Source organism: Osmerus eperlanus, chromosome 12 (assembly GCF_963692335.1).
Source record: "Osmerus eperlanus chromosome 12, fOsmEpe2.1, whole genome shotgun sequence".
Classification (NCBI taxonomy): Eukaryota; Metazoa; Chordata; class Actinopteri; order Osmeriformes; family Osmeridae; genus Osmerus; species Osmerus eperlanus.
In genome coordinates this window covers 18439244-18459199 of record NC_085029.1, presented here as the reverse complement: position 1 = coordinate 18459199, position 19956 = coordinate 18439244, and the positions used below count along the sequence as shown (strand labels likewise).

The 19956-nt window shown below is 47.7% G+C and overlaps 2 protein-coding genes across 2 annotated transcripts; both read left to right on the top strand.

Annotated features, from left to right (window-relative positions):
- Nucleotides 1–2270: 2270 nt before the first annotated feature.
- On the top strand, nucleotides 2271–3729 carry mxtx2 (mix-type homeobox gene 2; the record flags this gene model as incomplete). The annotated part of the gene is made up of 3 exons (XM_062475425.1): nucleotides 2271–2528; nucleotides 2685–3150; nucleotides 3196–3729. Coding segments are annotated over 3 exons (1059 nt in total), but the record flags the coding sequence as incomplete, so codon positions are not given.
- A 345-nt stretch (nucleotides 3730–4074) lies between these two features.
- Nucleotides 4075–19695, top strand: bms1 (BMS1 ribosome biogenesis factor). Its single transcript, XM_062474834.1, has 24 exons — nucleotides 4075–4249; nucleotides 4691–4872; nucleotides 5041–5231; nucleotides 5395–5474; nucleotides 5644–5832; nucleotides 5948–6090; nucleotides 6411–6532; nucleotides 6727–6920; nucleotides 7008–7150; nucleotides 7273–7642; nucleotides 7736–7979; nucleotides 8121–8222; nucleotides 8845–8993; nucleotides 9627–9708; nucleotides 11050–11120; nucleotides 11264–11440; nucleotides 11797–11985; nucleotides 14714–14894; nucleotides 15322–15380; nucleotides 15622–15744; nucleotides 15954–16101; nucleotides 16370–16545; nucleotides 18420–18581; nucleotides 19104–19695. Exons 2-24 carry the CDS (start codon nucleotides 4697–4699, stop codon nucleotides 19329–19331), a joined length of 3699 nt encoding a protein of 1232 aa, XP_062330818.1. The 5' UTR covers nucleotides 4075–4249; nucleotides 4691–4696; the 3' UTR covers nucleotides 19332–19695.
- The last annotated feature ends 261 nt before the right edge of the window (nucleotides 19696–19956 follow it).

Sequence of the window (19956 nt, the reverse complement as noted above, 5' to 3'; positions counted from 1 at the left end):
CCCCCCTCCATTCTGGCACTCTCTCGTTTAAGTACATGGTTGACAAAATCGCACATACAAGCACTCGAGTTCTGCCCTGTAATGGATGATTTCAGTAGGATTTTATTGAATCAAGTCAAAGGCACATAAGTGCAGCTAAACATCAACACTCATGAGTTCTAGCATCACGGTTACTTTAAACATGTTCTATGTTAAGAAGGGAAGATTTGATAAATGAGGTGTGTGTGTGCGTGCGTGCGTGCACCCAACCAGACATGCACAGATCAGACACTGGAAGCTCATTTTTTACTTGACTTAGCCTATTGCAAAACTTCACTAAAACATGCTCATGTCTATAAAATGTGATCTGTAGAGCTCTTTTTACAAGCAAAGTTACAGAAGGCTTCACAGAGTTCCGTAAAGGCTACAACATTTCATCCAATATCATTCTGAATCCCCAAAACCAGGAACAGACTCAGAGGGACCCTCATGTTGTTACTTGAGTTTATATTATCACATTCATTTTATGATTATTTCTTAAGATCTTCAAAACGGGTTTAAAAGGAAACATTTAACTAAACTGAATACAATCTAGTTTTTAAACTAATAATCTTTCCTGATATCATGTTGTGGAATCAAGTAGACTAAATCCAGATTCCCGGGGAGAAAGACTGTAGCATTAGCGCATCTACATTAGCCCATCTGCAGCACAATGTGCTCATATGACATTAGCCCATCAGCAGCACAATGTGCTAATATGACATAAGCTGTGATACAGAACAATTCTAAGCTAACCCTAACATTAGCTATAATACAGAACAAGCAACCATGGTCAATTGGTATTTAGTTAAAAAACATTACTAAAATTCAACACAAAGGAAAGAAAATGATTAGGTTAGTCAGCACATTCATTGGCATTGTATGTCTTCTATGGTTGTCAATTATACGTGTAAATTGTGCTAAAGCTCCTCTTCCAAGTATCATGTAATCCCTTGTTTTAAACTCTTGACCTTCAGTGTTAATGAGATGCTGAGGTCATAATTACACACATCAGTTCTCACATAAGGTCATGTGATACTTAGAAGGATTTGTCCTCAACATAAAGCTTCAAAGACTAATCAAATGTGACGATCCACTACAATTATCAACACATCATTGATCTGATGTTCTGTTATCAGTGGTATTCAGCTTATTAACTGGTACTGCTGTTAGTTATTCATGTTTAGATCTTAACTGAGGATTAATGTGCAAATATAGAAACCTAATATAAATGATCCATAGTGATTGCATGGTTACTTTAACCCTTGTGCTGCCTTCGGGTCACAACGACCCATCGTTGTGCTGCGACAACTTTACCAATACAAAAACAAATGAAAAGCATTTTCTTTTAACCTTCGCGCTGTGGGGGGTGTGAGACAGCCCGACGGTTAAAAGAAAATGCTTCACTTTATTTTTGTATGAGGTCAAGTGGTCGCAACACGTGGGGGGGTCACAATGACTGAAGGGTCACAATGACCCGAAGATAACACAAGGGTTACATATTTATCAGTGTGTTTTAGCTGTTCCACTGAAAGATACCATGCTTGTTTATACATTTTTACTGTCTAATATGGAAAAGTAAGCTGTCTATTTCCTACCCAGATACAGGACACCAAGCTGTGGAACTTGTGATGTCTGATTACAGCACTAACTTCATATGACCGATGGGGATTGTTTTTTATGGCTATATACCCTCACACACAGGGCCAATAGATTCAGGGAGAAATGTATTAATTTCATACTAAAGTATATGTCGTTTTTCACCAATATCAGTTGCTGTCCCTGTACTTACCGTAAGTCGCTCTGGATAAGAGCGTCTGCTAAATGACTAAATGTAAATGTAATGTCATATCAGTTGCTGGTTACACTCATGAGTATATATTTAAAATGTTAAACTGTATTCAGACCCTTAGGGTTAGGGTTAGTTAGTAGACCCTTATCTGTCAGTAGCAGAGTGTGAACGGCCCTGTGCTTGAGAGATCATGGTCATCTCTACATCCATAATTAAAGCAACCGTGTTCCTCCCTTAAAGCAGGTATATAACCTGTTCTCACCTGGGGAATCAGCTCTGTGCTACTGCTGAGACCAGAACTCTAGAATATCACAATTTAGAACTAAGACACAGCCATGTCTAACAGCAGTATGGGTAAGGATCTCTATTCTGTTTGTCTCTTGTTCAACATGTTTTGCAAAGCTTCTTCCTTGGTGCACCTTTGCCACAGGCTTCTTCGTTTTCTGTTTATCTTTGACATATTGAAGGCATCCATCACCTATTACATGCATGTGTTTTCTTGCCAGTGGTCAGTGTAAGTAACTTTGGTTTGACTTTTCCAGGTGCTGGTGGCTGTGAAGCAAAGGGCTCCAAGGCCCTGGGCCGCAGGAAGAGGACAAGCTTCAGCAAGCTGCACCTGGAGCACCTCAGGGTAGCCTTCGATGTGGACCCCTACCCTGGCATCACTGTGAGAGAGAGCCTGTCTGAGGCCACAGGCCTTCCGGAATCACGCATTCAGGTACGCTGGTGCCTTTTCAGACACACACATAAACGCATTCATGTGGACATGCACACACACACACACACACACACACAGTGAAATATAATAATATAACAATAATGTAATATATAAATCTGTTATGTGCATTTGACTAATTTCCCTTTTCTGTTACAGGTGTGGTTTCAGAACAGGAGAGCTAGAACTCTAAGAAACAAGGACAACAGACTTTCCTTTCAGCCAGAAGCAGTTATCCCCCATATCCCTGCTGTGTCCTCCCCAGCCCTGGTCCCCTCCCCAGGCCTGATACCCTCCTCAGCCTCCAATGCCGCCTCCCTGTCCCCCGTCATCAGGCCAGAGGAAGCCCTCCTCTACACCACGTTGAGCCCAGAGGAAGCCCCCCTCTACACCACGCTGAACCCAGAGGAAGCCCTCCTCTACACTACGCAGAGCCTCGTCCTGTTGGAGGGGGATGAGGACTGCTTCTCCCAGTCAGGTGTGTCTCTGCTGCAGGATTCTGGGTACTGTAGTCCCTCCCTGGTTGTAGGCAGAGCCAGAAGACTCCTGGGCTCCAGCTCCCCTTTCTCTCCCCCGGCCTACTGGGGCTCTGCAGGGGAGCAGCCCCCCCCTGACCCCCCTGCAGGTGGAGCTCGGGGGGGGGAGCAGCCCTCCCCTGACCCTCCTGCAGGTGGAACCCAGGTGTTCCTGTTCCCATCCACGCGTGGCACTCTGTCCCCATTCCTCCAGCTCCAACCCCTGCTGAGTCACGCCAGCAGCAGGGACTTCTTCCCCAGCTGCCCTGCTAGCCCAGACTCTGCCTGCTGGGACCTGGGGTCCCCCTCTCCCCCAGCGCCCAGCTTCCAGAGCACACCCTGGGGGGACGCTGTCCTGCACAAGGCTGCAGGGGTCCAGGGACTCTTAACCGGCGTACAGGGCCCGCTCCCCGAGCTGTCCTCACAGTGCGTGGAGGATGTTCTGGGTGGGATGGAGGAGGAGTGGCTGAGAACCCTGATGTCAGATTAAAGATGATGATGGTTAACACAGAGTACCTTCTGTAGGAAGGACTTGTTGTCCTTGATCATATTGATAGCTCCTGTACTTTCTGACTGTTATCCTTGTTTAGATCATATTGATATCTTATTATGAATCCATTTCCATTTGATATTTATTCATACCTTAATGAAGTACAATGTATTTATTATATGTATTCGAAATAAATAGTGTCTTGATTACGTTGTTTTAAGCTTAAGTTTTATTACCAACTACAATAACGGTTTAAATAGAACAATTTAGGCAAGAGGCCTATATTAAACAATTCCGAAGCAAGGTGTCCGCATACTGTCGGAGGGTAACCAGGAGAGCCCTGCTGCCGCTACTGTGTAATGTTTGTAGTTCAGTCGAAGTGACGTATCTTTCGCTGCGCAGATTGCGGTTCGGAATAGCCGGTAAAGCATGCTGACTGACAAACTCAACAATATGGTAGCTTGGGTTTAATGGGACGACGGTGATCTGTCAATAATTTTGCAACCGGAATTTTTAAATTGGGAACGCGTTTCCTTTACGGACTTGCAACGGTTGCCGTCACTTCCGGGTAGGGCAGGAAGCGCAAATGAACATTTCCACGTGAGACCAGGTTAACAGATCTTTTGCTAGCTTGGAAATATTGTTGGAACATCTGAATGAAGAAAACAAAACAGACGCTGTTGAAACATTGACGTGGGACCACTTGTTGATAGTAGCTGGTAAGTATTTATAACAAAATTATTGCCAGTTAAGTTATCTAAAAGATGTTAGCTAGCACGATTGCTAAACGTTTCTCGGTAAACGCACGTTGAGACTGCACAACTCCTTAAGTAGCTCACACTGTAGTTAAGGTACGTGTTAACTAACCTAGACTAAACCTAACCCAGTTACACCCTAACTGGCTACATGAATATTTCGTGGTGGCAAGCCGTGCAAAACTAATCATGTGACATGCACATCAACGAACATAATGACTGATGGACCTAGTTAGTTGTCTGTCGCATGGTTAGCCTACGTGTTGTGGAGAGCTACTACTTGCCAGAGGAAGCAGCGCTCTTACAGGCGCATTGATCGTAAATGCGTACAAAATTGACACTAAAACGCTTGTGTGTGCTGTTAGCCATATGCTGTGATTGCTAATGCTGGGTGTTATCCGGCAGGAGAGGATGGAGGATGCACAGAAGGAGCAGAAGAAGCACCAGCAGAAGCATAGCGGGCCGAAGGCGGAGCGGAAAAAGAGCAAGAGGCAGGGAGGAGCGACCGAGGAGAAGGATGAGCGCAGGAGGAACCCCAAAGCATTCGCGGTTCAGTCCGCGGTGCGCATGGCCAAAACCTTCCACAGGTCTGCCTTCTGATACGTGTGATGACAGTGTTGTGAATCGTTGTTGGAAAACTTTATTCCGCCATATAACAGTATAAACTTGAACTGCTGCTGATATTAGTCAAATCATTGATGGGTAACAAGTTGCATGTTAGACCCCCCAGCCATCTCCCTGCTGCCTGTCCCCAGAGCCCAGGACCTGAAGGCCAAGAAGCACCACATCCCTGTGGTGGACCGCAGCTCCCTGGAGCCCCCACCCGTGGTGGTGGTGGTCGTAGGACCCCCCAAGGTTGGCAAGAGTACTCTAATCCGCTGCCTGATTAAAAACTTCACACGGCAAAAGCTGGGTGACATTTGTGGACCCGTAACCATCGTTTCTGGTGAGTTTGGATGATCTATCCTGTACTAGTCTCATCCTGACCTGGATTTAGAATATTAACTATGGAGACTGACAGATACATTATTTATTGTGTTTGAGTGCCGTGAGGTATATCCCTGGTTTGGTTGTGACAGCATTGCTAACATCCAAATACACATTTACAGGTAAGAAGAGGCGTCTCACCTTCATTGAGTGTAGCAACGACATCAGCACCATGATCGACTTGGCCAAGGTGGCCGACTTGGTGAGTATGTGTTTGAGTGGGAGGGGAGTGAGTGTGTGTGTGTGTGTGAGAGGGTGAATGTGTGTGTGAGGGCGTGAAACGTGTTTGAGTGTGAAGGGGATTGTAATTCTTTCTTTAGGTGAATTAGATGATTGAGATGAGTTTGGCTTAGACTGGTTTTATGCATCAGGTTCTGATGCTGATAGACGCCAGCTTTGGCTTTGAGATGGAGACGTTTGAGTTCCTGAACATCTGCCAGGTCCATGGCTTCCCTCGCATCATGGGGGTGCTCACGCACCTGGACTCCTTCAGGAACAACAAGGCCCTGCGCAAGACCAAGAAACGCCTGAAACACCGCTTCTGGACGGAGGTGTACCAGGTCAGCATGCCAACTCCCCTCACAGGGACATACCTGAAGAACACGTCCTGGAGAAGCTGCTGGGTGCGAGGCTTTGCTCGAAGTGTTAAATCCAAACCAACCGTTTCCCTTCCAGGGTGCAAAGCTGTTCTACCTGTCTGGGATGGTTTACGGAGAGTATCAGACACAGGAAGTGAAGAACCTCGGTCGGTTCATCTCCGTTATGAAGTTCCGCCCTCTGGTGTGGCAGACTTCACACCCCTATGTGGTCGCTGACCGGTGAGGACGCTCAAGGGGATGACACAATAACTCAGTTAACTTACAGAGACGCCAAAATTATCCATCATCTCCTAGAGCAGTGGTTCTCAACCCTGTTCCTCAAGTAGCCTACCCCCTGTCCTGCACGTTTTAGATGTGTTTTTCCCTGGTCCAACACACCTGATTCAAATGAATGGGTGGTTATCTAGTTATGCAGAAGCCTGTTAACGACCATTCATTTGAAAACCAAGATTAACTGATTAAACGCAGACATCGTCCCTATATTTGTGATCTTACTTTATCACAATGTTTTGTCGTCATGTGATGCTCTCTGTGTTCAGCATGGAGGACCTGACGGACCCTGAGCAAGTGAGGGTGGACCCCAAGTGTGATCGCACGGTGTCCCTCTATGGCTACCTGAGAGGGACATACCTGAAGAACAAAGGCCAGGTGCACATCCCAGGTAACACCTTGTGACTTATTCAATTATCTAATAATTTACTTACGGGAAATTGTTGAAGTCAAATGGCCATTTTACACAAACAAAAATAATGTATTTTTGACAAGTGGTCGTGCTCCACCTCCTGTATATGGACCTGGCTGAATTGAACTGCACACATCAGACAGTAAACCCATACCGCATGGCGCCCTCTGCAGGTGTGGGGGACTTTAGCGTGGCGGACGTCAGCTTCCTGCCCGACCCCTGTCCGCTCCCGGAGGCACAGAAGAAGAGGGCCTTGAACGAGAAGGAGCGCCTGCTGTACGCCCCGATGGCGGGTGTGGGCGGAGTTGTATACGACAAGGACGCCGTCTACATCGACTTGCCAGGCGGACACATCCACCATGAGCAGGTTCAACTGAATAATAATAATAACGTTAATCATGCCCACACTCAGCAGGCTTTATAGTATAATAATTTGTATAATGTCTTAATTCAGGAGGAGGTTCGGCCAACCACAGAGCTCGTTCAATCCCTCATCGGCACACACGCCACCCTGGACGCCAAGATGGCCGCCAGCAAGGTGTCTCTGTTTTCGGGGACGGCGGCGCTGGTTGGAGGCGACGTGTTGGAGGAGCACGGGTGAGCACCTCAGGAAGCTGGGCTTCCAGGATATAGCTAAGCTTGTTTATCATCCCTGGGAGGGGAAACATGCAGCTGTGTGTCTGGACATGACATCCTGACCTCCTGATTGTGTTTCCCAGGGAGAGTGCTGCCCCTGGACCAGTGGAGAGTCTGGTCTGGGACCCTGAGGCCAAGAGGGAGAGGAGGAAGGCTGTCTTCATGGAGGAGGAGGAGGAGGAGGAGGAGGAGGAGCAGGAGGAGGAGGAGGAGGAGGAGGAGGGCAGTGATGATGGAGAGAGTGAAGGGGAGGAGGAAGAAGAGAACGTTGAAGTAAAGGAGATGTCGTTGACCAAAAAGTCAGAGAGAGAAGAGAAGACTGACAGGAAACAGAGGACAGAAGAAGTTCCACCTGTGAAGAGACGGAAAGCTGAGGAGGAGGAGGAGGTTGCTGAAGTGCCGGCTTTTGCGGACAGCGAAGATGAGCTGGAGATGAGCGAGGAGGACAGAGAAGTCATCAAGGGGGAGGAGCTGACCAGTGAGGGGGAGGAGCTGACCAGTGAGGGGGAGGAGCTGACCAGTGAGGGGGAGGAGCTGACCAGTGAGGGGGAGGAGCTGACCAGTGAAGACGAGTCTGGAGATGATGAGAAAAAACAGGTGAAGAAGAGGGACGCTGGCCCTGGAGACTCTGGTCACTGCTCTGAAGCAGAGGATGGTGAGGATGGTGATTCGGAGAATGAATCTATGGAGCAGGAAGTCAGTATTACCAAGGTTTTAGGAAAAGAGGGAACAAAGTCAAAAGTGCGGCAAGGAGAGATCGAGGATGGAGATCTGTGCTATGAAACTGCAGGTAATCGGTTTGTCCAAGTTCTCCTTCTCTGTTTTGCTGTGTGTTTATTGTGAAGAGCCATAACACTGTTGATGTTTTTACATGTTATTCATTTATCAGACTCTGATCTAACCCTCTAACCCTGTGTGCTCTGCCTGTCAGGGGCTCTCTGCTGGAAAGAGGGTTTGACTCAGAAAGCTTCAGAGGCATTTCTACGGCAACAGAGGGCTGCTCCTAACTTGCGCAAGCTGGTCTACGGCACAGGTAAAGAACCCTACAGAACCGTTATATAGACTGGTGGACAGCAGAGGGAACAATTCTGGAATAAGCGCAGCTAGTTCAGGCAGGGCAATCGGGCAGCGCGCGTCTGTCATCGGGGACGTAAGGCTTCTTACTCCACCTTCCTTTCCTCCGCCCACTACCACACCCATGTTAGCAGCGCATATCCATTGGGCCACGTCCGATAAGGTGTCTTTAAAAGACGCGCGGATACGCACACACTCACCCCGGTTGTTGTATGATCAGTGCTGCTGCCGCCCTCCACCATCCCCTTTCTCCCCCATGCTGTCTGTCTGTTCGGTCCCTCCGGGGGATTATATCTCTATTGCTCTATTGGAGCGCTTCCCTTAGATTATCCACTCCGCCAAAGTTAAATCTACGTGTCCATGTCATGTAACAATAAATGCTCAAATCTAATACGTGATTGTCTTGACTGAACTGTTATTGCCTCCACTTTGTGTAGATACAATTTAGATATCCTGCCTAGATTTGAGCTGACATCTACGACACGTTTTAGCCAACATCAATAGCACTGCAAGCAGCAAAGCTGCAAATAATACAGACAGTTTTAGACACTCAGTAATCACGATCCTCTTGCTCTGTTCAGTGGTGGAGGATGGTGCTGAGGAGGATGAGGAGGAGCTGGGGGGTATGTTCAAGGTCAGCCGTCCAGACACGGTGAAGAGGCACCGCGCTGACCTCCTTGACTGCTCCCTCTTCCCCCCCGACGCTGGCCGCGACTGGGACCTGGACGAGGTACTCAACCCTGACACCCAGCAGATGCAGCACGTGTGTTACAGTATCAGCAGATATGTAACAGTAGATGTGTGGTGGTAACAGATGGGGGGTCAGATGGCTGAGCGGTTAGGGAGTCGGGCTATTAATCAGAAGGTTGTTGGTTCGATTTCCAGCCGTGCCAAATGATGTTGTGTCCTTGGGCAAGGCACTTAACCCTAGTTACCTCGGGGAGAATGTCCCTGTACTTACTGTAAGTCGCTCTGGATAAGAGCGTCTGCTAAATGTAAAGTAACAGATGTGTGGTGGTAACAGATGTGTGGTGGTAACAGTAGGTAATAGTAGATGTGTGGTGGTAACAGTAACAGTGGATGTGTTTACTGGATGTGTTTACTGGATGTGTGGTGGTAACAGTAACAGTGGATGTGTTTACTGGATGTGTGGTGGTAACAGTAACAGTGGATGTGTTTACTGGATGTGTGGTGGTAACAGTAACAGTGGATGTGTTTACTGGATGTGTGGTGGTAACAGTGGATGTGTTTACTGGATGTGTGGTGGTAACAGTAACAGTGGATGTGTTTACTGGATGTGTGGTGGTAACAGTGGATGTGTGGTGGTAACAGTAGACGTGTGGGAATGTGCGTCCGGTTGCAGATGCTGGACTCCATCAGGGACTGCTTTGTGACGGGGAAATGGGAGGAAGGACAAGATGCTGCCATGCTACTCAAGGAGGATGGTGAGGACACCAGGGCCTTAACACACACACCCTGACCTGGACACACACACCCTGACCTGGACACGCACACCCTGACCTGGACACACACACCCTGACCTGGACACGCACACCCTGACCTGGACACGCACACCCTGACCTGGACACGCACACCCTGACCTGGACACACACACCCTGACCTGGACACACACACACCCTGACCTGGACACACACACCCTGACCTGGACACGCACACCCTGACCTGGACACGCACACCCTGACCTGGACACGCACACCCTGACCTGGACACACACACCCTGACCTGGACACACACACCCTGACCTGGACACGCACACCCTGACCTGGACACGCACACCCTGACCTGGACACGCACACCCTGACCTGGACACGCACACCCTGACCTGGGTGTGCGTGCCAAATACCACTGCCAAAGAGTTTACTTCCAGATCATGGTGTGGATTGGAAAGGTGACACCCCTGTTTTGCCTAATTTTACAGTACCACACAGTTCTAATGAATTTATTCTTTATTGGAATCAAAAGAATGGTTATGAACCACAGAAACCACCAACACTAGGCAAAACGATATGAGAAAGGAGAAATGCAATTAAGGGAAATTGTACTTTCGCATAAATATGCTTGTAACCAATTGCTTTAATATATAATTGTTCTTGTAATCACTTGTCTATCATGCAAATATGCTCATTAGAATATTACATGGACAAAACATGTATCAGGCACCAGTATTCCTGGTTTAGGAGGAATACAAAGGAGTAATGGTCATTTTAAGGACCTGGCGGCCGCCATTTTGAAAATGGGGCCTTTCTTGGACTCAAGTTTGGGAAGACTTCGGTTTCAGTTACAGTAGTACAGGCGAGAGAGTGGTGGATAAGACAAGCACTGTGTGTCGGCGTTGTTCAGCGGTTGTGGGGTATGTCAGTGGAAATACATTTAACATGCTAACACATATAACGCATCTGGATTAGAGCGTGTGCTAAATGACTAAAAATATCCGACGCCATCACCCAGGTGTGCCAATCACTAGAACGAGACAAAAAAAAACCTGTCCAACTTCTCCCTCCTACAGTTATTAACCAGCCTTTAGATACACATACAAATAGGGCAAAAAAAAATCCCTGACCCAATCGGAATTTACATGTCATCTTCAATGTGCCCGTATTCACTCGTAGAGGAACCTGGTTTGTTTTGCTTTTCCCTCCGTTGTACTGAACTCATACCGAACCATGATGTATGAACCGAACCGTGACTTCAATGTACCGTTCCACCCCTACTTAGTAGAGAACCGTTGTGCCTTCTCACATCCTGCCTGCTGCCCTGTTCTATAGAGGAGCTGTATGGGGACTTTGAGGACCTGGAGACGGGGACATTGCACCAGGGGAGGAACCAGGGGGACCAGGTAACCTGCAGAACACTCCACACTCTACAGACGCCACTGGATGAAGCCGCTGGCTTTAGCTTTGTCTCAATAATACTTCATACTTCATCTCACCACCACGATATGGCTTGCATTTCTTTTATCTTCTGTTTGTGTTTAACCAGGAGGACAGCAAGGAGGAGAAGGAGGAACCGTTGATGAAGGTGGATGAGGATGAGGTCCAGAAGAACAAGCGTCTGGAGAAGAAGAGGCGGCTGAAGGAACGCTTCAACTCAGAGTACGACAACGAGGATGCGACCTACTTCGACGACCTGAAGGAGGAGATGCAAAAACAGGCGGAGGTGAGGGGGCGGAGGTGAGGGGGCGGAGGTGAGGGGGCAGGGCACAGAATTGTGGTGGTCAGGGGTGCACACATTGGTAGAAGCCTATAACAGGAGCCTCACCTTCAGTAGGAGGTTTGACTGTGGATGTACAGGGGATGTTCTAAGCTGATAGGTACCTTTCTACCAGTGTCTAGGAAAAAAATACGATTTCCTTTGCTGTGAGTACCTTGATAACCCACTTGGAGACTGTACCTGATGTGATAAATTTGATGTACAGTTGTTAACAGCCGATCAGGTCTCGATGTGTCCCTGAGTGTCAGTGTTGTAGCCTTGTTTCAAAGTGCACCATGTGACCCCCCCATGTGACCCCCCAGCTGAACAGGACAGAGTTTGATGACGTGGATGACGAGACTCGTGTCCAGTACGAGGGCTTCCGTCCTGGCATGTACGTGCGTCTGGAGGTGCCCTCTCTGCCCTGCGAGTTTGTCACCCACTTTGACCCCCACTATCCCATCATCCTCGGCGCCCTGGGCCCCAGCGAGGGCAACGTGGGATATCTGCAGGTGAGTGGGTCATACGAGGGTGAACCAATCAGGTCTGGGGTCATGAGTGTGAAGTTGTTTTATTATTGGGTGTGCTCACGCCTTCGGCTAGCACAACCATTGTTCTCTCACATATATCTTTTTATTATTGGGTGTGCTTTGCCTTCGGCAAGGGCACAACCTTTGTTCTCTCACATATATATTATTGGGTGTGCTTTGCCTTCGGCAAGGGCACAACCTTTGTTATCTCACATATATATTATTATTATTTTTATTCTTTTTGCCCCCCTAAAACTCAGTCAATATTTGGCCTACATAGACAACCTATGTGTCAAAAGTTTCGTCTTGGTAGCGATTGAGTTGCTTCTATTGGGATTTACGTTCCGTTGTATGGTTTAAGTGGAAATTAAGTTTTTGTGGCGAAAAGTGAAGCTAACGGTGGCTAACTTGCTAGCCACAGTCAATGACGCTACTTACGTCACTAACGTCACGAAAACTCGCGTGACTACCTCTAGCAGAACATTAGTTTAGCAGCTCGTTAACTTCTGGGAGATAGCTAAGCTAACTGCTTTACTGCAAGGCAGCTGCAGAAACGCCACAAGCAAAGAGGCCAGGGTGATAACTATTTACTAATTTTACTTTGTGATATGATACACAATTGTGACGTGTAATGTACAATATAAGCTGATTTTATTAAGGAAGTACATCTACTTTTGGAAGTATTAGCATCATGACATTAGCCTCTGTTGCCCGGGCAACACATACTACAGTGGTCTATGATGCATCTGTTTTCAATCGTTAAAATAAACATTCCTCACAAATACATTTTCGTTGTAGGATTTATTATGACATTACATTACAAGTAAACGATTTGTGGGTGAAATTATCATTACCTGTGGTTTCAAACCAGTGTTGCTCACTGCAACGCTGTAGCCTACGCGAGACACTACAAAAACATTGACACAGCTGTAGGAAGTCAAACGGCGACAGAACATGTTCGGCACTCCCCTTACTTAAACCAAAAGTCTATGTAACTACTAACCTTAACTTCATTGCCACAGCCTAAACTTTGTCAATCTGTTCATGAAAATAATTAATTTCAGCCTAAACCGTACAACGGAAAGTTGAATCCAATTCAACCAATGCAATTGCTACCAAGACGAACGAACACAGCAGTAGTCTACTACTGTAGTACAGTACCGTAGTAGTACAATTTACCGGGGCAGTTTCTCCACACAGGGCTATATCGCATTTTGCGTTGTTACTGACAATGATCGCTACCAGTGAGCTTTTTATGAATGAGCGATTTTCCACTAAATAAATGTCAAGCTTATTTACGTTTTGGGGGGCATATTTTCAGTTAGCAGATGGTACTGTTTGAATCGCGATTCCATCTTCTACTGCCGGGTAACGTCGTAGAATAATCTTCAAAGGGGGTTCTTTATTAATGAATGAATGCAATGAGTAGGCTAAATGCCTGAAAATATCATGAGAAGGGAAAAACTTAAAATGACGTTTAAATCATAGAGATTAGGTCAATTTTTACACCGGTCTGCCCAATTTATTCGTTTTGGTTCAACGATGAGGCTGCCTCTTGCAGGGGAAATGAGAAGACATCTATTTCATTCTACACTTCACTCGTATTTTCAGTTGTAAATGAGCAGCAAAAAAAAATGCTTCAGTGCAACCGACGCAAGCAAGCACACCCTACAATTTCCCCAGAAATTGTACCCTCTCTAGTTATTTTTCCCCCCCTAAGGATCAGTCGATATTTGGACTACATAGACAACACCTGTGTCAAAAGATTCGTCTTGGTCTCGATTGCTTTGCTTGTATTTTTATTTACATTCCGTTGCACGGTTTAGGAGGTTACAACGTTTTTGTGGCAAAAAGTACCTTTTGTGCACAGAGGGAACTCAGTGCTAGCCTACGTCACAACGTCAGCACACGTTAACAACGACGCATATATACGACGTGCATAGATGTGCTAGTAAGACTGTTGCATATAACAGCGTATCTTATCGTGCCGTGGTGTTGTCCTAGCAGTATCATCCATTTAAGCAATTCATTTTTGCATGATGTACAGTAAGTAATGTCACATTAAATAATGTATTTAAACTCAAGCTTGTGTGGTGCGTCGCTGTCTTCAATGCCACAGCCTAAACTTTGTCAAAAGAAATATTCTCATTTCCGGCGCTTTCAAACAATCAGTGAAGTGTGGCTAGCCACACTTCAGCAGCTATCTTGCTCGTAGCAAACTTCTTTTGAATTAGCCATTCCCCCCTAAATTAATGTCAAACTTATTTACGTTTTTGGGGGAATATTTTCAGTTAGCAGACGGTACTGTTTGAATCGCGATTCCATTTGAAATACTGCGGGTGACAACGTTGTTACAGTAGCTTGTTTCAAAGTGGGTTCTTAATGAATTATGCAATATGAGTTGGCTAAATGCTTGAAAATATCACTAAAAGGGAAAAACTTGAGGGGACCGACCCACCTGCAACCGACGCAAGCAAGCACACCCTACAATTTCCCCAGAAATTGTACCCTCTCTAGTTTGATCTTGTTTGCATTTATTATGTTTTTACAGTAAATATTTTTATTTTAGATTTTTTTTAAAGGTGCTATACAAATAAGTGATTTATTATAATGATATAATAGTGAATTATTATTAGAATTTTAAACTTTTAAATCTTTACCAAGACTTAAAGCCTCCAGTCTGACCTCTGACCCCTGGGCTGCTCCGTAGACGAGGCTGAAGAAGCACCGCTGGCATGGCCGCATTCTGAAGACGCGTGACCCGCTCATCCTGTCGCTGGGCTGGCGCCGCTTCCAGACCGTGCCGCTGTACCACATCGAGGACCACAACGGACGTCACCGCCTGCTCAAGTACACGCCCCAGCACATGCACTGTGGCGCCACCATCTGGGGTGAGCGGGGAACTGCAAGCTTCTCTCTGGCCACTAGCATCACTTTATTACTACCATCACGCTATGCTAAGAGCATCACATTACCACGAGCATCACGCTATGCTAAGAGCATCACATTACTACTAGAATCACGCTATGCTAAGAGCATCACATTACTACTAGAATCACGCTATTCTAAGAGCATCACATTACCATTAGAATCACGCTAAGCTAGGAGCATCATTCTAAGCTACAAGCACCACTATAACTACGTTAAGCTTCAACAATATTAGTAATGTTTTCTTTTAGCAATTGCTTTTATCTAAAACAGCATACATAAGTATATGGCGGTATTTGAACCTGCGATCTCTTGATCTGCAGTCAGGCGCTCTATCCACTGAGCTACAAGAGTTAACCCAGGTCTATGTGTTGCGCTGTCTGCCTCCAGGCCCCATAACTCCTCAGGGTACGGGTTTCCTGGCGGTGCAGTCTGTAGCAGGAACCAAGGTAACAGTCAGGACTAAGTCAGCCACCATATCGGCACAGTGGTGTGCAGTTTTCTACTAGGGAGTTGATGTTATTCTGTGATCATACACAGGAAGTTTTCTATATCTATGTAGGTTTATGGTGTGTAGGATGTCCATTCATTGAAGATGTACCGGAACACGCTACTTTGTGGCGCAGCTGTATGTGTGAACGTCCTGGTAGGGTTGATGAGGATATGCATATTGAACCCGTTTCCCTTCAGTCCAGTTTCCGCATCGCTGCCACAGGAGTGGTACTTGACCTGGACAAATCTGTTACCATTGTCAAGAAGCTCAAGCTGATTGGTTACCCGTACAAGATCTTCAAAAACACTTCCTTCATCAAGGTAGGGTGTACCATCTTAGCTAGTAGCAGTATGGTAGGGTGAGCTAGCAGCAACAGCTGTTTCTTTCCAATCAGATTAATTTACTGTGACAATCAGGCCTGGGGGCAAAGGACGCACACACACACACACACACACACACACACACACACACACACACACACACGGTGTGCTTGTTTTCATGAGTGACCCGGCTGTTCCCTGTGTTCCAGGGGATGTTCAACACAGTGCTGGAGGTGGCCAAGTTTGAGGGGGCCTCCATCAGGACCGTCAGTGGGGTCAGAGGACAGATCAAAAAGGCCCTGTCCACGCCCCCCGGGGCCTACAGGGCCACGTTTGAGGACAGGCTTCTAATGAGCGGTGAGGAGTGTGTGTGTGTGTTTGCTATGTGAACGTGCTTGTGTGGGTGTCTTGAGTGGGTGGCAGGACTGGGTGCACGAGCAAGGCCTTGCTCATAGTGCTGCTGCCCACCCACAACCACCCATCTCCTCATGATGCATCTTCATGTACACAAGGTCACCATGGATAAAGGGCTGAGCTGTAGGAGTAAATGTGGATGATGTGTTCCTGGCCTCTCTCTTCATTCTCGTCACATGCTTGATGTATGCATGTCTGTATTTGTATGTAGACATCGTATTCCTGCGCTCCTGGTTCCCGGTGTCCGTCCCCCAGCTCTACAACCCTGTGACGTCGCTGCTGCTGCCGGCTGGCCAGAAGGACAGCTGGACTGGCATGCGCACGCTAGGGCAGCTCAAACACGACCTGGGTCTCCGGAACAAGCCCAGCACTGACTCTCTGTACAAGGTGAGCCCAGTACTGACTCTCTGTACAAGGTGAGCCTAGCACTGACTCTCTGTACAAGGTGAGCCCAGCACTAACTCTCTGTACAAGGTGAGCCCAGCACTGATTCTCTGTACAAGGTGAGCCCAACACTGACTCTGTACAAGGTGAGCCCAGCACTGACTCTCTGTACAAGGTGAGCCCAGCACTGACTCTGTACAAGATGAGCCCAGCACTGACTCTGTACAAAGTGAGACCAGCACTGACTCTGTACAAGGTGAGCCCAGCACTGACTCTCTGTACAAGGTGAGGCCAGCACTGACTCTCTGTACAAGGTGAGCCCAGTACTGACTCTCTGTACAAGGTGAGCCTAGCACTGACTCTCTGTACAAGGTGAGCCCAGCACTGACTCTCTGTACAAGGTGAGCCCAGCACTGACTCTCTGTACAAGGTGAGCCCAGCACTGATTCTCTGTACAAGGTGAGCCCAGCACTAACTCTCTGTACAAGGTGAGGCCAGCACTGACTCTCTGTACAAGGTGAGCCCAGCACTAACTCTCTGTACAAGGTGAGCCCAGCACTAACTCTCTGTACAAGGTGAGCCCAGCACTGACTCTCTGTACAAGGTGAGCCCAGCACTGATTCTCTGTACAAGGTGAGCCCAACACTGACTCTGTACAAGGTGAGCCCAGCACTGACTCTGTACAAAGTGAGACCAGCACTGACTCTGTACAAGGTGAGCCCAGCACTGACTCTCTGTACAAGGTGAGCCCAGCACTGACTCTCTGTACAAGGTGAGCCCAGCACTGACTCTCTGTACAAGGTGAGCCCAGCACTGATTCTCTGTACAAGGTGAGCCCAGCACTAACTCTCTGTACAAGGTGAGCCCAGCACTGACTCTCTGTACAAGGTGAGCCCAGCACTGACTCTCTGTACAAGGTGAGCCCAGCACTGACTCTCTGTACAAGGTGAGCCCAGCACTGACTCTGTACAAGGTGAGCCCAGCACTGACTCTGTACAAGGTGAGCCCAGCACTGACTCTCTGTACAAGGTGAGCCCAGCACTGATTCTCTGTACAAGGTGAGCCCAGCACTGACTCTGTACAAGGTGAGCCCAGCACTGACTCTGTACAAAGTGAGACCAGCACTGACTCTGTACAAGGTGAGCCCAGCACTGACTCTCTGTACAAGGTGAGCCCAGCACTGACTCTGTACAAGGTGAGCCCAGCACTGACTCTCTGTACAAGGTGAGGCCAGCACTGACTCTCTGTACAAGGTGAGGCCAGCACTGACTCTCTGTACAAGGTGAGGCCAGCACTGACTGACTGTACAAGGTGAGGCCAGCACTGACTCTGTACAAGGTGAGGCCAGCACTGACTCTGTACAAGGTGAGCCCAGCACTGACTCTCTGTACAAGGTGAGCCCAGCACTGACTCTGTACAAGGTGAGCCCAGCACTGACTCTCTGTACAAGGTGAGGCCAGCACTGACTCTGTACAAGGTGAGGCCAGCACTGACTCTCTGTACAAGGTGAGGCCAGCACTGACTGACTGTACAAGGTGAGGCCAGCACTGACTCTCTGTACAAGGTGAGGCCAGCACTGACTCTGTACAAGGTGAGCCCAGCACTGACTCTCTGTACAAGGTGAGCCCAGCACTGACTCTCTGTACAAGGTGAGGCCAGCACTGACTCTCTGTACAAGGTGATGCCAGCACTGACTCTCTGTACAAGGTGAGGCCAGCACTGACTCTGTACAAGGTGAGGCCAGCACTGACTCTCTGTACAAGGTGAGGCCAGCACTGACTCTCTGTACAAGGTGAGGCCAGCACTGACTCTGTACAAGGTGAGGCCAGCACTGACTTTTATTTGTTTTGATTCTGAGCTCTCTCTCCCCCTGGCAGCCAGTAATGCGAGTGCAGCGGCGCTTCAACCCTCTGCACATCCCCAAGCAGCTGCAGAAGGCGCTGCCCTTCAAGAGCAAGCCCAAGCAGGACCAGGCCAAGGCCCCTACGCCCCGACACCTGCAGAGGACTGCGGTCATACGGGAGCCCCACGAGAGGAAGGTAGGACAGTGACAGTCACAAAACACACCAGATCACACATGCACACCAGATCACACATGCACACCAGATCACACATGCACACCAGATCACACATGCACACCAGATCACACATGCACACCAGATCACACATGCACACCAGATCACACATGCACACCAGATCACACATGCACACCAGATCACACATGCACACCAGATCACACATGCACACCAGATCACACATGCACACCAGATCACACATGCACACCAGATCACACATGCACACCAGATCACACATGCACACCAGATCACACATGCACACCAGATCACACATGCACACCAGATCACACATGCACACCAGATCACACATGCACACCAGATCACACATACCACGTACTGAAACAACAGCCGATCTGTAGTTCATTTGCCAGGGGTTAGGGTTAGCCAGGGGTAGACATCTTTGTCAAGTACTGTTCAGTTCCAAAAAGCCACTAGTTGGAATGGTGTCCCATCTCTGAGAACACACTTCACCCTTTCCACCACCAGGTGGCAGCGCTGCTCAGCGCCCTGAGCACAGTCAGCAACTACAAGAGCAAGAAGGCCCACGCGGCACAGCACGCGAAGCACAAAGACTTCCTGCGGCAGAAGGAGAAACAGGAAGAGGACAAGATGAAGCGCCAGAAGGAGGCTCGCAAGAAGCTGCACCGCATGATGGGTCAGAAGGAGAAGAAGAAACTGAAGTCTTCCCTGAAGGGGGCAGCGCAGGACGACTGAACACACACAACCTCCTGCCCTGCACAGCTCACAGATGGATTAATAGGGCAGACTCGGGAGATAAATCAAGTCTCTCTCATAAGCTTTCCTGTGTTTGAGCTGGGGGTACAGCCTCTTTAAGAGACCAGACATTCAACTATCTAACTCTGCTGGAAGAACACCCAGTTGGTCTGTCTGACTGAACCAGCTCAGGACTGTGTGTGAGTGTTGAAGGCTTATGTAAGTGTGCTCTGCTGGTGTAGTAGTCACCTTGAGGATGATGTTTTTATGGTTCTGTCCACCAATTTCCAGCACTGCAGTCTAACTAAACATTAAGTATTTTTTACAATCAGCTTAATTTAATAAATTAACTGACTTCATGAAATCTTCATTCTCCATTGTTTTGAACACTTAAAGCAAAATTAAAATCACTTAGGAAACAGGAAGAATATATGAATATGGCCACAACAGGTTGACCTTCCTTCAGTGAGTAACAACCGGCCACACCAAAAAACAGTTTTACTATTTGGAGTGAAAGCGTATGTTTACCAGGTGGCTCTTGTATAGACAGATGACAGGAACAAGGCTACCTGTCAGCAGCTGGTTATTAATTGATCTGAACAAGCCTCTGCAGAACTGGAGACTC